Source organism: Leptodactylus fuscus, chromosome 5 (genome assembly GCF_031893055.1).
Source record: "Leptodactylus fuscus isolate aLepFus1 chromosome 5, aLepFus1.hap2, whole genome shotgun sequence".
Lineage (NCBI taxonomy): Eukaryota > Metazoa > Chordata > Amphibia > Anura > Leptodactylidae > Leptodactylus > Leptodactylus fuscus.
The window spans coordinates 44,604,452-44,619,390 of NC_134269.1; the positions used below are offsets into that span (position 1 = coordinate 44,604,452).

The 14,939-nt window shown below is 43.1% G+C and overlaps 1 protein-coding gene across 1 annotated transcript; it reads right to left on the reverse strand.

Moving 5' to 3' along the window:
- Positions 1-2,274: 2,274 nt before the first annotated feature.
- MTHFD2 (methylenetetrahydrofolate dehydrogenase (NADP+ dependent) 2, methenyltetrahydrofolate cyclohydrolase) lies at positions 2,275-14,522 on the reverse strand. Its single transcript, XM_075273051.1, has 8 exons — positions 14,373-14,522; positions 9,136-9,320; positions 8,161-8,283; positions 6,700-6,852; positions 6,509-6,616; positions 4,599-4,691; positions 4,359-4,484; positions 2,275-3,381 (listed from the first exon to the last, which is right to left on the reverse strand). Exons 1-8 carry the CDS (start codon positions 14,450-14,452, stop codon positions 3,227-3,229), a joined length of 1,023 nt encoding a protein of 340 aa, XP_075129152.1. The 5' UTR covers positions 14,453-14,522; the 3' UTR covers positions 2,275-3,226.
- Positions 14,523-14,939: the final 417 nt, after the last annotated feature.

Here is a 14,939-nt window from a genome sequence, read left to right on the forward strand (position 1 = left end):
GCACAGGACGATCCACCTAGCTTTAACAAATCCATCCTCATGTGTTCTAGCTGAAGACTTCAACATTGAGACGTTAGATTGTTTGAAGCTCCTTACAGTAGCCATACACCAACAATAGCAGTCAGCCAAATTCTTCTTCAGTCCCGAGATTTTCCTCCTGAACCACCCATTTGCACCCTAGTCACAGTCATAGCAGTCAAGATGATGCCTAAAACTAGTAAGACATGGCAATACCGTGGCAGCTGGCATATCGGCTACTGCGTGATCACATCCTTCAGAAGAGAAGTAAAACCACCGCCAAACTAACCTGGTTGTAGATTACAAGGCTTCATTACATGACAAGTACATGCATGTCTTATCCTTAAGAGTCTGCTGTGGCAGTCACAAGTGCTCCTCCATCAAACATAGCTACCTATTGTGGAATACTGGGATCAAGGCATGTGTGAAGTAGATCTCTTCCTTGCCTCTGACCCCCAAATAAGTTGGAAGCCCCAACAAGAGTGACAAGAAGTTCAATAAGGGCATTATTGTGGCGCTATAGACTACAATTATGAAGCTTTCCATCTACGCAGCTTTCCATAATGAACAAGGTTAAAACAAGTGATTTCCCAAGTGTCGAAGTCCTTAACCCCTTCCCGCCGATGGCATTTTTTGATTTTTGTTTTTGACTCCCCTCCTTCTAAACCCCATAACTTTTTTTATTTCTCCGCTCCCAGAGCCATATGAGGTCTTAATTTTTGCGGGACAAATTTTTCTTCATGATGCTACCATTAATTATTCTATATAATGTACTGGGAAGCAGGAAAAAAAAACATCAGAATGGGGTGGATTTGAAGAAAAAATGCATTTCTGCGACTTTCTTACGGGCTTTGGTTTTACGGCGTTCACTGTGCAGCCAAAATGATATGTCCCCTATATTCTGTGTTTCGGTACGGTTCCAGGGATACCAAATTTATATGGTTTTATTTACATTTTGACCCCTAAAAAAAATTCCAAAACTGTTAAATTTTTTTTCTAAAAGTCGCCATATTCCGACGGCCGTAACTTTTTTATACATAGGTGTACGGGGATGCATAGGGCGTCTTTTTTTGCGGGGCCGGGTGTACTTTTTAGTTCTACCATTTTCGGGAAATGTTATTGCTTTGATCACTTTTTATTCAAATTTTTATCAGAATCAAAACAGTGAAAAAACGACGGTTTGGCACTTTTGACTTTTTCCTGCTACGGCGTTTACCGAACAGGAAAAATATTTTTATAGATTTGTAGAGCGGGCGATTTCGGACGCGGGGATACCTAACATGTGTATGTTTCACAGTTTTTAACTACTTTTATATTTGTTCTAGGGAAAGGGGGGTGATTTGAACTTTTAATACTTTTTATATTTTTTTTTTATTTTTGCATTTATTAGACCCCCTAGGGGTGTTGAACCCCAGGGGGTCTGATCACTAATGCAATGCATTGCAAAAAATCATCATCTCTTTTGCAGGTTGCATACACCAGCCTGCAAAAGAGAGAATTTGCACAAGGCTCCCGGCTGTCATGGCAACATGACGTCGGCCCTGGAGCATGCTCCAGGAGCCGGCGATCCCTGCCAAAATGGCGGCGCCCATGCGCCACCGGGAAAATGGCGCCTCCGGCGCCTTTGACAGCAGCGCCGGAGGGGTTAATGCCCTAGTTCACATTTATCAGAACCAGTTCCTAACCCCCAGAACCATCTCTCCTGATCTTACGTATAATTTACCTGTGCTGGCTTTACTATAATGAGCCCCCATAGCACCAGTAAGTTACCTGTAATATTAGGAGGAGGCAGAGCAATCCAGGGAGGCTCAGAACATGTGACCTGGGGTTAGGAACGAGGCTCATACCCCTGGGTCCAGGATGAAGAAACTGCCAGATACAGCAAGGTAAATTCTAGTCCCCAGGCAACTCCTTTAAGATGGTTTGTAAATGCGAGTACTTGATAGCTGGCATGTCTTAATATTGAGAGTCTCACTAATGGAACACCCAAACAAACAAGGGTTCCCTACCCCCATCTGAATGAAGAGACTCATGGATGTTTTGCTGCCCTGTACAGCACTTCACTACCATATACATATACACTTTGAATAGAGCAGCAGTGCATATGTGCAGTTGTTGCTCTAGTCAAGTGGGTGGGATGAAAAACCTTATATTTGGTCTAACCCCAAGTGATAAGATCACCCCGTGTGTCCCTGGTGTTCACATGATTCAAAGGTTTGTATAGGACAGATTTCACAAAAATTAGAGACACAAAAATGGGAATGAAAGAATTTTAATTCATGTCACATTAGCACCTACATTTCACTCACTTGGTAGTAAAATTAAATAGCAGGCAACACAAATTACAATTCCTTAAAATTTTTTATTAAATTCCCAAATTCAATCGCCACGGCGTTCACATATCAGCTGCTGATTGGCTCATTCTCCATTCACAATAACACTCAATCCATAAAAACTTGTAAAAAGATGTATGAGCGGACGAGTTTTTAAAATAAACCCTAAGAGCCCACACAATAGTGTATGGCTGGATATCTGGGGGGAGGCAGACCACAGATTCAAGCCTCAGCTGCACCAATGTACCAGCCACTTCGCTCAAATAATCTGGTCAATTGAAACCAATGTACTCTCAAGCGGAGGTCTAACTAATACAGATGGTGTTTGAGCTCACAGCAAAGTGTACCCAAAATGGGCGCTCAACCATCCACTGCTTTAATAAAAAGGAAAATACCAGTCAAACTGGCAACTAAAAAAAAAATAAAAATTTAAAAATGTATAGTGATGAGCGACTTAAAGGTGAAATTTCCATCATCACTACCAAAAATACCCTCCATGGACGAATAAGACTGGTCAGTCAGTAGTGGAGAGCTGTGTTTCGATGAGACCTTCCAGCACTGGAGGGACCCCAATATCTAACCCTGCCTTGTAGCATCCTAGATGCAAAACAGAGTCTATACCTTTGGCTTTAGCATGCACTTGTAACAGTAACTAGTAACAGCCACCTGTAACAGCACACGTGAGAAGTATGCATTTATTGCAGAGGAATGGGCCCCTGGGAGCCCCTGTTCGCTTTGCTCTGTATGAGCAAGAACTCTGCTATCAATAAATAAGTTCACCTTCTCTATAATAAATACAAATATTGCATTTCATCATCGGCCTGTTCATGGGTATGGGTTTGGAATGTAAAAACAGTTCTTGGACAGCATGTGTGTTACATGGCGACGGCTCGAACGGCTTGTATCTGTTGTTCTGTGGGTTTCAGCATTTTCTTTGCAGCAATGATTGTGTTCTTCATCAGCATGGCAACAGTCATGGGGCCGACTCCTCCAGGGACAGGGGTGATGTAACTTGCCTTCTTTCTCACTTCTAAGAACAAGAAGAGAATGTATACAGTCAACCCAAGCTCTCTATAAAGTTTACAATAGTTCAGAAAAAAAAAACAAAACTGCACAACTTTTCAATGCTTCAAATCAATAATGTATAACTATTCAAGTTTGGCACAGATCAAGTTTATTGAACTGGTCTTATTCAAACAGCACAGATTATGGAAAATCTTGATGAATTGCTTCAATTATTTCTGGCACAACCTCATATAATGACTGAATATGTATTGTAGTAGAGTCCTAAGAATCAGTGGGGACCCAGGGGTCATAACACCTTTCATTATAGTGATTAAATATGGGGCTACGCTGCAGTAGCTATTGCCCCCATTATACTTTATACTGCTAGTGAACAGCATATCCCCCAGCATGTGCACATGAAGGGTCCTTGGGCGTCAGCCCCCCACAGATCCAATACTGATGGTGTTTCCCAAGGATAGGCCATCAAAATTAGAAAGTGGATAATCCTTTCAGGCTAAGGCCCCAGTAGCAGGCAGCTGCAAAAAAGCACTGCAGGAAAAAAAAAAAAAAAACTGGCTGCAACACACTGTTTTTCATAGAAAGTCCATATAGATTACCACAGACTTTCTACTTCCATTACACTTCTAGTTTCCATAGGTATGATTGACATCCTGTGATTTCCCAAACAGCAACAGTTTTGGAAATTGCAGCATGTCCACTGCACGTATGTTTCTGCAATGTATGGATGGGATTTGCTACAATCCCATCTACTTTGCAAGAACTGTAAAACACTGCAGTTTTTGCCACGGTATTTCTGCCGCAGTGTTTACTCCAAGTGGGGCCCCGGCATTAATACCACAGTGTGTGACCTACAGGAAAGTCTTTCTAGCAGTATATACAGAAGGCAGATTGTTTACATGTATTGCCTGGCAGCAGGTCCTAGGGTAATAATGCACCTGCTAACCAGAATTCTAGAAAATACAGTCATCATTCTGATTTTACCTTCAAAATCCACATCTCCCACAAGTTTGGCTTTTCCAGTAACTGGGTCCTGGACTCTGTTGATCCCTACGTCGATAACAGCAGCACCTTCTTTAATCATGTCAGCAGTAATAAGATTGGGAATCCCTGGAGAGACACAGGAGGAAGGATGTCATTTACTGCAGTAATGATCATGGTCAATGATTTCCCAACACTTCATAGTGTAGACCACATTGCAATGGAGACTCAGCATGCACTCACCTGCAGCAGCAACTACAATATCGGCAATTTTTGTGTGCATCTTCAGCTGTTCCTTGGGGGTGTACCGGTGGGAGATTGTAACAGTGGCATCACCTGCAAAGTACATACCAATACAGTCAGTAAAACAGATTCTGCTCCTTTTCAAACTCACATTAACAGATGCTATAAGGATATGTTCACACTGTTTGCCAAGCAGAAAAAAAAAAAAGTCTGGTTCAGGTTTTTGAAGCAGACCGGTTTATTTTAATGCAGTGCTTCTTACAGAGGTTTTGTGATTTGCAAAAACCACATCCAAAAACTCTTCAAGGTTTTTCTGCCTCCCAATCATTTTTACAGGAGTATCAGGAGGAATCCTCCTGATGGGCATGATGTTTTTTTCCTCTACCTGAACAAAGTTAGCTAGTGGAAAAAAATCTCCCAATGAAATGGGAGAAACTCAGTTGGAATAAATCTGCAAAAAACTGTTGACACTCTTAAAGGAAGCCTTGACTGCAGTTTTGCTCTCTTAAAATTGCAAACATTGCTACAAGTATAGAGAGCAGTGTAAACAGTCATGTACCCTGCATGCCCATCACCCCATGCTTCAATGGCCCTGGCACTTCAAGTGCACAGGACGCAAGTGCCCTGAGATCTCTGCACTGAGCTCTACTAAGCCTTTCCCCTCTGAATGATCGTGCTAGAGCGAGCATTCAGTGCAGAGAACCCAGAAAAAAAATTGGGATTACTACCGTATTTTTCGGACTATAAGACGCACTTTTTTCCCCCCAAATTTCGGAGGAAAATGAGGGTGCGTCTTATAGTCTGAATGTGGGTTTGCAGCATGGCCGCGCTACTGCCACCGCTAGTTTTCTTCAGCGGCAGTAGCGCGGCAATCTGCAGGCCCCGGCAGCTAAGACACTCCCCGGCATCCGCCGGTCTATTACAGCAGATGCCGGGGACTGTCTTAGCTGCCGGGGCCACGCTACTGCCGCTGAAGAAAACCAGCGGTGGCAGTAGCGCGGCCATGCTGCAAATCCACTCCTCCTCCACAGGTCCCGGCAGTCAGTTAGCCCCCCACCCCACCCCTTTAGTGATGCAGGCCGGCTCCTGCACGGCAAGGCCGCAGGAGCCGACCTGTTCCGATGACAGCCGGGAGCCTAATGAAGGCTCCCAGGCCTGTCATAGATATATATTACTATCGCGGCTGGTCTATGACACTCCGCGATAGTAATGTATAGAATCTCCCATAGACGGCAATACACTTGTATTGCCGTCTATGGGACTTGCAATCAAATGATTGCAGGGTCAAGCCCCCTAGGCGGGGGATATTAAAATAGTTAAAAAAAAAAAAAAACTTAAAAAAAATATAATAAAAAATAAAATAAATAAAAGTTCACCTCCTTTCCCTAGAATACATATAAAAGTATAACATTACTGTGAAACATACACATTAGGTATCCCTGTTTCTGAAAATGCCCGGTCTACTAATAGTTTTATGTACAGTGAACGTCAAAATCAAAAGTGCTAAACTGCCGGGTTTTTCTCTCTGTTTTGCCTCTGAATTAAATAAAAGGTGATCTAAGCAATAAACATTTCCCAAAATGGTATATCTAAAAAGTACACCTGGCCCCACAAAAAAAAAGCCCTATACATCCCCGTACAGCTGCAGGGTCACCTGTCAATGTGGCCTTGCAGCTGTTCCAAAACTACAACTCCCATATATTAAATATTTTACCATTTTTTGCCTGAAATTTTTTTTCCCTATTTTTCTCCTATTTTTCTCTCCGTCTTATAGTCCAGTGCGTCTTATAGTCCGAAAAATACGGTAGTTCATATGTATATTACCAGTTTTTATGGATCAACATTCCTAACACACTGCCCTTAAATGCAACATGGTTGCCAAGAAATGGGTAAAAAGAAATAACACTGACCTCCAGGACGCTCGTGCCTGCCATCGGTGTGTAGCAGCATAGCAATGGGCATTCCTACATTCTTCGATCTTCCAGCTACCACAACATTTTTGCCCAGAGTGGGGATTCCTGTACAGACACAAAAATAAAATGTTCACGGACATGATCCATGAGCACACACGGCAAGCCAACATGCTTGTGAAGGAACTTACCTGTTCTCTTGATGATCTCCCATACACCCCAGGGAGTGGCAGGCAACATGGAGCTCTGGTCAAGGCACATTTTGCCAACATTCACCACATGAAAACCATCCACGTCCTTTTCTGGGATAACAGCATTGCAGATTTCACGCTCATCTATATGTTCTACAAGAAGAAAAGTTATGTTAGCATATTTCAATATACCAGTGCAGATGCATCAAGGAGAAATATTAAGCACGATCAAGGATACAGTAATGACCTATTGCTGGATTCAATGATTTATGACCTATACTTATGATAAGTCAGGACCAGATTAGCAAGACCTCAAAACCTGCCGATCAGCTGAGGAACTTATCATATGCTTGTTAAATTCTGTTCTTGTAAGTGAGTCTGTGCTGCAATACCAAGCACAGCCACTAAACCATTTGCATTTAATAGATTATACAATGTTTCCATGTATATAAACAAACAGATATATTATATATACGCCAAGCTGCGTCCTCTAAAAGCCAATTCAACGTGACAAGCCAGTTTCCAGAAGCAACGTAAACTGCAGTGTCATTTACAATCCCCAACAGCAGTGCACATGGCAGACAGTGTACACATATATTTTGGCAGGGGTAGGAAAGCCCTCAGGCAGAGTCTCTGCATGTTACATAACTAATACAAAAGTCAGCAGAGTATGGATTGTCTTAAGGCTCTGCCATTGCACTGCTTCTACAGGAATCATACTAGGACTATTGGCTATATATAATTTTTTTAGCAAGATTTTCCAATTTTATGTATTGCCCAGGAAGAGACATTAAGCCAAAAGCTGGGGTAAACTAATAATGTGGCCAATAAGTCAGAATTTGCGCGCGCACACAAAAAAAAAAAAAAAAAAATGTATACACTTTCTGAACCTCGCTCACCCAAACTTGAAGAGTGGGTGTGGCTTACTAGGAATGGGGCAAGACTAGGAACCTTTAGGCATATGCCTGCTAAGCAAATTTAAAACACATCAAATATAGGCACGCACCTTTTAATAACTTTGGCATAACTCACTAACCGTTTAGATTGGCCTAGGATACCCAATAGTAGATCATGTACCCCTGTGCACGGCAGCTGTCGCTGTCACTATGCAGTGCTGGACTACCAAACATTTTCTTTAACAGAATGGAGCCCCCGACTATTCTGATTTCCATAGCAATGGACTGAAAAGGCAAACCTCACACTTGTGCTTTAAGGACAGACCAAGTTATCAAATCTGTTTCCCACAGATTCAAGACAATTTTGTGAACTATAATTGTGAGAAAATGATCTCAAGACAAGCGATAAGATTCCTATGAGGCCAATGCTTGATTCTTGTTAGCCACACATAATTGTCATCTCAGATAAGAATCAGAGCTAAGGATCAGCAGCATCCTGGGAACCAGAGACGTCCACGACCAATACGATGACTGTAGAGGGTCCGGTCCCACTATGAGGACTTACCTGGTAGAGGAAGCTGCACCAGGAGGCCATCCACATTGTGGTCATTGTTCAGCTTGCCAATCAAGTCCAGAAGTTCGTCTTGTGAGATGGATGAGGACTTCAGAATGGTTTCACTGCTGATTCCTGAGGGGAACAACAATTACAAGCCAGAAATTTATAAAGGTTATCACATAATCTTAAGTAAAGAGATATGTACAGGTCACCAATGTCAAAACTATTCCAGTAACTAATTTAGCAAGAAGTCCATTTCCCTTTACAACATGGCTGGTCATATGACTTGTTGCATCATTAAGCTTTTTAGCAATGAACTTACCCCAGGGCTGGAGACCCAGAGTAAGATGATGTGCATTAGTCAGCGACTAACCTGTAACAATTTACATTTTCACCATAGTGAATGGGGTGGTGGTTTATACTTTGTCCAGATACTGTATAAAAAAAGCCCAATATAAAGAAGTGTCTTGCACGGTCAACCATTGCAGCTGGTTGTGAGGAACACCCCTCCTGACAGTACAGGGCTATGGACAAGTACAGTCAGGGGGGTATTCCTCACAGCCAGCTAGACTGTCAGGAACGCCCTTCCAACAGTGAGAAGAGATTGGTTCTGAATTCAGAGCACAGTCCGCTTTCTAGTGGTGTATTAAACCGCATGTTCAGGAGGACATAAGTTTTGTTTAAGGGCAGTGGCACTTGTAAAAGATTTATCAAACGCAGATATTGAGAAGGAGAAGGTTTGGGAAACTGGATTTCAGCTACACAATCCTTTTGTGCTCAGGGAGTTATGGCACTACTAGGTGAATGGCAATGATTTGCTTTCCTGTCCCTGTTCAGCACATATACACTGCACAGCCAAGCATGCATGTGTATGGGGATGACGGGAAAAAGTTGTTGGCTGAACAAATGTTCCTCCAACAGCCATCATGCTCTGAAACATAGTATCAGTGATAAAATACTACTGTAGTGAGTGCTCATACATACCAACATCTGCGGCAGCTCTGGTCTTGTTCAGCACGTATGAATGACTGGCAGGATTATCTCCGACCAAGACTACGCTGAGATGTGGCCTTTTGTTGCCAGCAGCCACCCACTGCTCCACTTCTTGCCGGGCTTCTTGGCGGATCTGCCTAGCTAGCTTCCTTCCCGATATGACAACAGCCTCATTTCTTAAAAAGAAAAGCAGATCATCATGTCAAAATGTGATACATACTAAAAAAAATACAGAGCTGGGTGACCACCTCTATGGAAACTAACGCCAGCACACTTCAGGAAGACCTACAAAAACTTACAAGTAGACGAATATCATGTCAACTTAGGAATGCTACTGTAGTTCCAAGCACAGCTCACAATCCTAGACATCTTAATCCTCTTATCACACTGGTCTCCACTTAAGCTTTATGACAAACAGAGATAAGAGGTGGATACAAACAGCCAGAGGATCTGTCCAGTGTATTCTTGCTGCTAAACTAGAGAATGTGTCTCAGCAATGACAGGTCAAGTTCAGCCACAACATACCTAGATTACTTTTAACAAGTTTCCTAGTAGCCAATAGGAATAGAAAAGAGTGCACAAGCCTACTTATATGGGGTGGGCAACCTAAGTAGCTTGTGAATAAAATGCAAAGGTAAATGGGCATAAGCATTAGAGAATGTCGGCCGAACACGCCAACCTTTACATTGAGATTTTGGCTGCGAGGTTGCTGTGCGAACCCTTCACCAAGAATGGCATTGAACTGCAACCCCCTAGGGTGCTGTGACCATGACTTCTAGTCACAAAAGGATCAAATGAACTTGCAGTCATGGCACTCTAGGGATCACAATGTGACTCAATCTAACATTAGTGAAGGAGTCACAGGGCAACCCGGTGATCTTTGGTCACTGTGAAGCCCTAGCCTTAATGTATAGGGAGGGGGTTGTCCAACTCCCCTGATAGAAGATTTAGAGGATTGGGAAGGACTTGCCTGATCATTTCATGATCAGGGAAGGTAAATAGCCAACAGGACCCTGGCTGCAAATTATCCGCCCAATTCAGAATACATGCACGCTAACCCAAGCAGAGTGTACAGAGAAAGAGGAACAGTCGTCCTAACGTGTATGTCCAACTGCAGAACGCATACCAAGGCTTCATTTACAGGAAATTACAATCCATAGAACCCAGAAAACCAACTTCTAATGTTGTTCACTATACCTGTAGCAACATGTAGGGTTGTCTGTGGAATTCCCAAATCTCAATCTGCCAACTGGTTGTATTAAAGCGCCTGTAGCTACGTGAACATTACATGTCCAAGTTATTCATCTCTATCAAACTAAGTCTTAATTCAGAATTAAAGTGCCAATAAAAAAAACAACGTTAAAAATTATATTCTATATTATATTATATCAGTCAGTGGAAAAGCTGGGTGACCACAAATATGGAGTCATAGGTTTCAACACAGTCAGTTTCCACACTGCTTCTATAGAAGTTCGGCCTAGTTACGTAATGTTATGAATTTAGAGGGCGGGGGGCCTTTGAAAGACAAGGGGGAGAAAAAACGCTACACGTTACTGACGTCGGGCCTGCAGTTGTGGCAGCAGTTTTAGGATTACGGCCATGTAAAGGGCCATATAAATTTAATAGAGTCACAAAGACGTCAGGAAGACTCCAAGTACAGGCAGATTTTGGAGGGCTCTTAAATCTAACTATTTTAGCTGTAAGTTTCCACAGCAGATTTAGGACTCATTTTAGACACACCATTAAGATTCAGTTATCAAGTGTCACCTCCGCACGTCCCTTACCAGCCCTTTCTAGGCATCTGTAGTCAAACTAAATATAGAAGGAACCGATAAGGTTACGGCTCCCGATGGCCGACATGTATGCAAGAAGAGCACAAAAACTGATCATTGCTTGTGCACCATTCACACTACAACCTGAGAAAAGCACAAAACTCACAAGCCTTGAACACTACAAGGCTACAAGCCAACAGCGTTGTCCTATAGCGCCAACACTTTCCATAAACATTACCCTGGCGGCCGCCGACTCTTCGCAATGTAAATATTAACCGTGTCCAGACGTCGGGCTTAAAACAGAAGCCATGTGTACTAACAGGAGGGAGTAGCATGGAGGGTGTATCCAAATATCTGCTCACGTGGAACATTCCTGCAATACATAGTTACCAGCAGAAAAACCTTAGCAGTCATATTGTATACATACATGGTATATACACGTGCTGGCCTTAGGGTTAAAAATGTTTCGCCTGAACCTGATGGTAGTTTTTCCCCTATCAATACAAACTGAAGAGAATTCTGGTTAAATATAGCGCAATGTCTGAGAAAGGAGATAGTGACACAAGAATGTCACAAACTGAGAAAATCTCAAGTGTAAGTACAAGGAATGGCCAAGTGCAAGGAGACCGGTCAGGCATTTCCCCTATAGAGGGCCTCCTATACGAGGGTCTCCTCCCCTGCGAGTTTCTACAGTCACAGTCCAACCCCTATTTCCTGGTATAGATTTTCCTAGAAATATTAATTCCGTGCATAGCTCCCCAGGCTGCGTTCCAATATAGCAGCGGGCGCCTTGCATCACTATATCGTGTGTATACAGGGAGAGTCTCTGGTGTAATCATTAACCCATTCTACTCCATCACTCAGTGTCATGGAAAGGCAGCAGCAGACCGCAGGTAGCAATGTCAATCATCCCTTCCCATAGAGATCCATCAACGTAAAATATCTAATAAATATATATCTAATATATATATATATATATATATATATATATATATATATATATATATATATATATATACACACACACACACGCGCACGCACGGCTGGCAGGCTCCATTACGCTGATGTTATGCAACAGATGTTACCTGAGGTAACAGGAATCCCAAAATTCCCACAGCACGTACAGCCCTATTCCTCAGCTGCTGTACAACAGGGCACAAACAAGCAGCTGACATGGCAGACCCGGGTAGTATAGAGCTGGATACAGATCATTCTAGATGCTGATGACATTATATTGTTGCCTATAGAGGCGTCTCATGTACTGCAGATATTACCTCTGCAATATGACTCAGCCTTTTACACAGGCAATTGTATTGCATTGCTGGCAGTGTGTAAATGGTTAGGGGGGGCACCATCTACAAATTATATACATAGAAGCCCATTGGGGGGTGCTGCAAGCACACATGATAAGTGTATGTATACAGAAACGGACTGATCTAGTGAAGGCAATGCAACAAAGTCGCAGCCGGCTTCACTCTTCGTGACGGGTTTGGTTACATAATGTTATGTAATGTGCGTTCATGTATTGAGGCGGCTTCTACAGTATACAATGTCATCAGGACGCTCGCCTGTGACTTTCTAAGGGAAAAAGAAGAGTCCACTAGTTATTGGCATCAGTACACAATAATGGTCTTCATACAACTTTTCATATGAGACAGGGTCACGTCAGAAGTTTTGATAAGTAGAGGTCCAGGTGCTGAGACAAATGGCGAAAATGTTCAGCTGACCTGACTCCAATGATTAAAACTTGAGCAAGTCACCAAGAATTACATGAAAGGAATAACGAACGCATTAAAAAGCAGTTAGCTCAGAAAGCACACAGACCCCATAGACTAATGAGATTTGAGTGTTTTCCACCCGAATCATCCGGAGAGAAGTTCTTCAAGAAACACTTTTCTATGCAAGATTCATGCAGACACTGCAGGGAAAACACACGGACGCCATTATAGTCTATGGGGTCCGTGTGCTTTCATGGCTCACCACTTTTTGATGCATTCGGTATTCCGTTCGAGGGCCCTAAAGCCCGAACAGAATACCGAACCAGACCTAAGGTTATAGCCATACATAGTATAAACACATTGAATTTTTCTTTCCTTATAGGAGAGGTTTTTTGTTATTTTCTTTTTTAAAGCAGATTCCCATATAGAGCTAACAATGTATATTTTCCCCCTATCTGTATGTCTTTGGAGTATGGGAAGAAATCCACACAAACATGGGAAGAACATAAACTCCTTGCAGATGTTGTCCTTGGTAGGATGTGAACCCAAGACTCCAAGGCTGCAGTGCTAACCACTGAGCCACTGTGTTGTCCCTAGGTTTTTTTGTCATTTTCAACACTTGTTTGTACCAAGGGAGGGGGAGCAGTAAAGCCTGCAGTTTGAGACTATAGGATATTCCAGAAAAAAAAAAAAAAGCAGGTTTATGAGTTTTTTTTCTTAGAATTACCAACTTTTTGGTAATGCAATTTTATTTTTTTTCTTACACTGATGTGTGACATATACCAGGAAAACTGCCAAGCATATAAACAAAGCCACAGTCTCCTGTATCCCATATTATACATTATAAACTTTTCTGGGGGCATTAGACAGCACCATAGGCTATATACTATCCCATAGAGTACTGCATCGTATACTTATTACAAGGGAAACCTAATAGTGACATAGCCCAGTGTACGCCTATACCGATACCCCAATATACCAATAGGCTATATACTATCCCATACAGTACTGCATCGTATACTTATTACAACGGGAACCTAATAGTGACATAGCCCAGTGTACGCCTATACCGGGGAATATACTGCAGTATGCATAGATATATGGTACAGACCCCCAGCTAAAGACATGGAGAGCCTTAGGGAGTCCACAAAGGGTTTTCCCACAAACCACACATCAGAAAATGATACATTTAAGTTATACAGTAACAATTTATATAGGGGGGAAAAAGTGCAATAATATGTGACATTTTCTAATAGTGAAGCCTATTATACATATAAGACAGAGCCCCCCCTCCCCCTCCCCATACATCTCTATGGCACATACAATGGAGCAGCCTGTCTATAAGGAGGGGGCGGGGCTCAGCTGCCAAACGCAAGTAGTGGAGGAGATTTCATCAGCCGCCTGCACTTCCTGCATCATCCGCTGTCCGCTCAGTGTACACTGCCGCCAATACACGTGTAGCCTATATACAGCACATATATACATGTATATACGTACACAGCACAGCTATGGTGCACTGCCCTGAACACTAGGCGGCACTCACTATATACAGCTGGCTAAGGCTATAGACAGGGGAGAATACACACTGAGCTGTCATCCTACTATACAATAGTATATAATAATATAGTAATAGTATGGACACATGGATAGCTCTTACAGCACACGGGCTCTACTATATAAGCAGTCCGTATACATGTCACCTCTATACACACAGCCAGAGAAGCGGCGCACTACGTACCGGCCAGGAGTGCAGTGAAATGCCCGGACCTGGGCTCTGGCAGCGCAGCAGATGGACCGCAGGGAGAAGACGGTTGTCATGGTGACCTGAGCGCAGAGATGTTCAGTCCGCAGACTCTACAGCTACTAAGCTAAAGGGGAACGAGCCGCGGCCGCACCGCCCTAATATATACTCACTGACGTCACGGAATGTTCGCGAGGAGCACGCCCACCATTACCGCTAGGGGCGCGGCTGAGGCTGGCCGATGACGTCACGGGGAGGCGATGAGGCGGCTGGTCGGTCTGAGGCGCGGAGGGTATTAGGGTGTGTGACTAGGTCGCGGTCTACAATGTCGGACGGTCCTCATAGCATTCAGGGAAGTGAAGCAGCTTTGGTAGTTTAACTTTAATTTTAGGGTGAAAATGGACGGGATGCAAGCGGGTCACGCCCACTTTTTATGTAGGCGCCCGTGACATCAGCCTGTAGCGCCCAATGACTGACCCTCTAATGTACACATCTGTCACTATATAGAGGACCATAGACTAGACCAGGAACACAAGAGTGTGATCGCCTGACTTCATCACGCCA